Here is a 4,892-nt window from a genome sequence, read left to right on the forward strand (position 1 = left end):
TTCTTTTCCATAAGCATGTATGACTATATACGGAATACATGCTTACATTATATTGATGAATTGGACCTAGTTTTGTGGCGCTCTTGGTTATAACTATTACATGATGAATATCATCCAACTTAATTATCCATAACTGATCCAATGTCTAACCTTTTCATATATTGATCTTTACTAAGTTGCTTTCACCGTTGATGTTGTTACAATCACTATAAAATTGTTATTGTTTTTGCTACTGTTACTATTGCTATGCCATGATAACCAGATTGGACAGAGAATATGGTTTTTTTCGGGTGGGACAGAGAATATGGTTGACTTTGATCTATGCTGATTCGCAGAAAACAAAGACTTTGATTTATGCCATGATATTTTTTTAGTTAAATGTGTACCCAAGGGGATTTTTAGAATACGCTCAACAACCAGTGCCTGAAGTCATGTCTCAGAAGCATCCAGTAGGTCCACATCCAGTGCTCCTTGGGCCTCCACACAAGCAAAATGTCAACAACCAATATTGTACTCAATCACAATGACTAACTGATGTATACGAGCGAGCGACATATGGGATGCTTCGCTTATAAAATGTGCTGCAAATTGGGCAAAAGGAGTACTCAGTTTTGATCATTCCATCAGTCCATTCATGGTCATGGCGATCCCGTTGCTTCTTGCCCAATTACTACTGGCAGTGGCACTAGGAGCGGTGCAAGCGGCGCCGGGCTTGCACCCCGTGGTCCTGGTGCCGGGCTACGCCACCAACGAGCTGGACGCGCGGCTCACCGAGCTCTACCAGCCGTCGTCGCCGGGCTGCGGGGCGCGCAAGGGGGAGGGGTGGTTCCGCCTCTACCTCAACTACTCCGCCCTCCAGGACCCCGCAAACGTTCCGTGCTTCGCGGAGCAGATGAGCTCCGTGTACGACCCCGCCGCCGACGACTACTTCAACGTCGCCGGCGTGGAGACGCGCGTCCCCTTCTTTGGCTCCACCCAAGCCTTCCGCTACCCTGATCCTGATCGCAAGTAAGTACAGTACTAGCTATCGATTGCTCAATCGTGTCGTGTCCCCAATTCTGAATCAAAGTCGGCTGAAATTTCTCGATTTTCCTAGGAATTTCTCCTACATGAGCACGTTCGTGGAGCAGCTGGAGAAGATGGGGTACCGCGACGGCGAGAGCATGTTCGGCGCGCCCTACGACTTCCGGTACGCCGTCGCGCCGGTGGGGCGCCCGTCTATGGTCGGCGACGCCTTCTTCCGGGCGCTCAAGGGCCTCATCGAGAGGGCGAGCGGGCTCAACGGCGGCAGGCCGGTGGTGATCGCCACCCACAGCTTCGGCGGCCTGCTGGCGCACCAGTTCCTCGTCCGCCAGCCGCTGGCCTGGCGCCGGCGGTTCGTGCGACGCTTCGTGCCCATCGCCGCCCCGTGGGGCGGCGTCGTCCTGGGGATGCAGGTGCTGGTCTCCGGGAACAACATGGGCCTGCCGTTCGTGGACCCGCGCGCGCTGCTGCGGCAGGAAAGGAGCCTGCAGAGCAACCTGTGGATAGTGCCCAGCCCGGCCGCCTTCGGCACCGCCACACCGTTGGTGACCACCAAGAGTAGGAACTACTCGGCCGGCGACGTGGGGGACTACTTCATCGCCATCGGGTTCGGCGAGACCGTCGGGTTGTACGAGTCCCGCGTGTTGCCGCTGTTCGGCGGGGAGCTGCCGCATCCTGGGGTGCCGGTGACCTCTGTCATCGGGGTCGGGGTGGGGACGACTGAAAGGATAGTGTACCCCGGAGATGACTTCGACGGGACGCCATCCATGGTCGCCGGAGACGGCGACGGGGTGGTGAACCTGGCGAGCGCCATGGTGGTGGAGACGCCGTGGAGCCGCCGTGGCGGGGATTTTAGGATTGTCAAGGTGTTCAACGTGTCCCATAATGCCCTTCTAGTGGATGATCCAGCGCTCGAGATCATCATCCGAGAGATTCAACGGGCTGATTAGTTAATTGATCCTGAAATTTGAGCCTTTCGTGGAAGACTGCAACAGATAACGATGAAGTTAGACCAACATCAAAAGTGATCGCCATGAAAGTTGTGAGAGGTTCTAGTATACATGGAAATGTAGTGGCTACACCCAAGTTTATTGTAAATATAAACCACAGTGATAATAAACCTTTGTGATATTGATTATGAACAAATGTTTGAGATGCTTGCAAAGTTTAGTGGCCAATGATCTCCATACAAAGGAAATACATTTTTTGCTCAAACAGTGCACCTTTTTTTGAGCATATATTTTATTTCTTTTTTGTACAGAGCTCCTCGCATGTCATTTGGCCACCAAATTTTGCAGCCACATAAAATATTTGGTCATAAGCGAAGCCACAAAGTTTCATATTTTTATTTTATTTTATTTGCTATATTTTTTATCGTGGGTGCAATCAGCCTAGGAGTAGAATACCCACTCTCGGATCCACTGCGCTAGAATGGGATATCCATTTTTTGGTCTGAGATATAAAATCGTCCACTAGACCCGGGCAAGTGGTTCTTATAAACATCATGTAATATGCATACATAAAAAGGAAAAGGATAAACTTAAGCTAATCTATTCTTTATATTTTTGGTTCATTTCGTTGTGCGAAGTATTGGGCGAAGGGGATGAATCTTTAGCGACTCGGAGCATATGCCGGCGGCAAGGCGCTTTCCTAGGCGGCGGTAGGCATCAACACGCTGCTCGTGGATGGATCGGGGTGCCCTTCGGTTTAACGATAGATGAGGGAGTTGGGGAGAGATACCGGGGCAAGGGGATAATGTGGGGGATGACCGGGGCACTGCTCGAAACGTTTATTTTGTGCCCCCCCCCCCTCTCTCTCCCTTCCCTAGAATAACATTGTGGGAGATGATTGGGTCACTTGTTGGACTTGCCCTCATGGAGAGTGCCAGATGCAAAGTAGTGGGAGATATATTTCATAGGGGCATTTAGATTTGTGCCCCTAACTCGAACCCACTACTCAGATTTGCCCTTAATTTTGAGGCATGCTCAAACTTGCCCATCTGTCATTAGTTGCACTTATGAAAATGTCCTTTCATGCAGTTTTCATCCAGTCAAAGGGCTTCGACTGTTTTCCTGACATTTGCTAGACATGTTTGCCCCTCTGTGCACATGCCACTTACAGATGGGACCTACCCAGGAAAAAACTCTCTCTTAGGTCCTCTCTCTAACTTACACGTGGACCCCAAACAAAATTACAAAACAAAAAAAAACTCCTTCCTCTCTCATAATCTCTCTCTCTCCCTGACATGTGGGCCATGGGACCCATTGTTAGGGTCAACCGTTCCACGCGTTCCCGGCCGTGAGCGACTGCGCTCGCCGGTGGCTCGCCGGAGGGGGGCGGACGACCGCAGGAGGAGGTCGCAAGGCACGCGATCTGTGTGATGCAGCAAGCATGCTGAGCGCGGTAGGAGTAGATGGGCGCGCACACGGCCGAGCCAGACGAGGTCGGTCATGGTGGTCGGCATTGGGTAGGGGGTTCCGGGCACGAAATCGAGCGGGAGAAGACGGGAGTAGGTGCACGACCTTTCCGCGACGATAGCATAGAGGTCGGGTAAGTTAACGATGGCTTGGGGTGGCCGAATTTAGGAGGGGAAGAGCGATGGCCGTCGCAGAGTTCATGGTCCCAGGCGGCGTCTACGGGCAGCCACAGGCTCGATTCACTGCTCGGGGGGTAGGAGAGGCGCCCGACGGAGCTCGTGGACATGCTCATCCTACTCGATCTGGACTCGGGTTGCGGTGGCTAGCGACAACGTCATCGATAGAAGCTCTCAGGTGCTCTTAGCTAATAGCTCCCACGTTAGCAACGATGATAGTTGCGGGAAGGGGCTCCACCTCCTCCGCCAGATCAGCCCGAGCCTGCCACCATGGTCCTCACGAGCAGGCGTGTTGCCCCTCGCCGGCAACGGCCATCGACCGAGCCGCCAAGCCGCACCATGACCACGTGTGGACCGGCGTTGACCCTGATAGTGGGCCCTAAGCCCACATGTCAGGGAGAGAAAGGGAGAGAGTTTTTTAATTTATACTTTAATGTTGGTTGGGGTCCACTTATAAGTGAGAGTGAGGGGGTGAGAGAGTTTTTTTCTTTTTCCTGTGTCAGTCCCACGTGTAAGTCGCATGTGCATATAGGGGAAAAATGTCTAGCAAACGTTAGGAAAACGGTCAAAGACATTTGACTCGACGAAAACGGCACTGAAGGACAATTTTGTAAGTGCAACTGACAGCATGGGGGCAAATTTGAGCATGCTTCAAAATTAGGGGCAAATCTGAGTAGTAGGTTCGAGTTAGGGGCACAAATGTAAATGGCCCTATTTCATAAAGAATATCATGCGAGTAATTTGATGTTCTAGTTGTTAATATGTTTTCTATAGACTTGATCAAACTTAATATTTAAATAGACCTGGTCAAACTTAAACAAGTTTGAATTAGTACAATACAAACCCAGAATTTCAATAAGTAGCTAATACTTTTCACTGCGAACTAGCTAGCTCATGGTCAAATTTGTAACCGGTCTCAGCCCTGGCTTTCTTGTACTTTGTGTTAGTTGCGAGGAGTGGAACTTGCAGAGTAGCTAATTAACAGGGACACAGCATCTCCAATCCCGTGGAAGATGGTAATTACAGAGTATTTAGATAGGAATTAGGGCTTCCATTTGGGTTTGGGGCAAGCAAATGTCATGCATTGATAAAAAAACAGCAGAATATGCCTTTCTGTTCTTCAATCGCAGCGATTAATTAACAGTGTTGCTGGCTTGCTGCACGCATAGGCAAACATCGGACAATCTTCACTGATGAAGCTGTAAAAGCAACTGAGCTCATCTACGAGCAAAAACTAGAAAAGAAGTCCATATAACCCCCTGGGGTTTCGTAAACT

General features: G+C 50.5%; 1 protein-coding gene across 1 annotated transcript; it reads left to right on the forward strand.

The window, feature by feature from the left end:
* Positions 1 to 623: 623 nt before the first annotated feature.
* On the forward strand, positions 624 to 2,260 carry LOC119280901 (lecithin-cholesterol acyltransferase-like 1). The gene is made up of 2 exons (XM_037561592.1): positions 624 to 1,008; positions 1,097 to 2,260. The coding sequence occupies exons 1-2, from the start codon at positions 635 to 637 to the stop codon at positions 1,971 to 1,973; spliced, it is 1,251 nt and encodes a 416-aa protein (XP_037417489.1). The 5' UTR covers positions 624 to 634; the 3' UTR covers positions 1,974 to 2,260.
* Positions 2,261 to 4,892: the final 2,632 nt, after the last annotated feature.

Source organism: Triticum dicoccoides, chromosome 3B (genome assembly GCF_002162155.2).
Source record: "Triticum dicoccoides isolate Atlit2015 ecotype Zavitan chromosome 3B, WEW_v2.0, whole genome shotgun sequence".
NCBI classification, from domain to species: Eukaryota; Viridiplantae; Streptophyta; class Magnoliopsida; order Poales; family Poaceae; genus Triticum; species Triticum dicoccoides.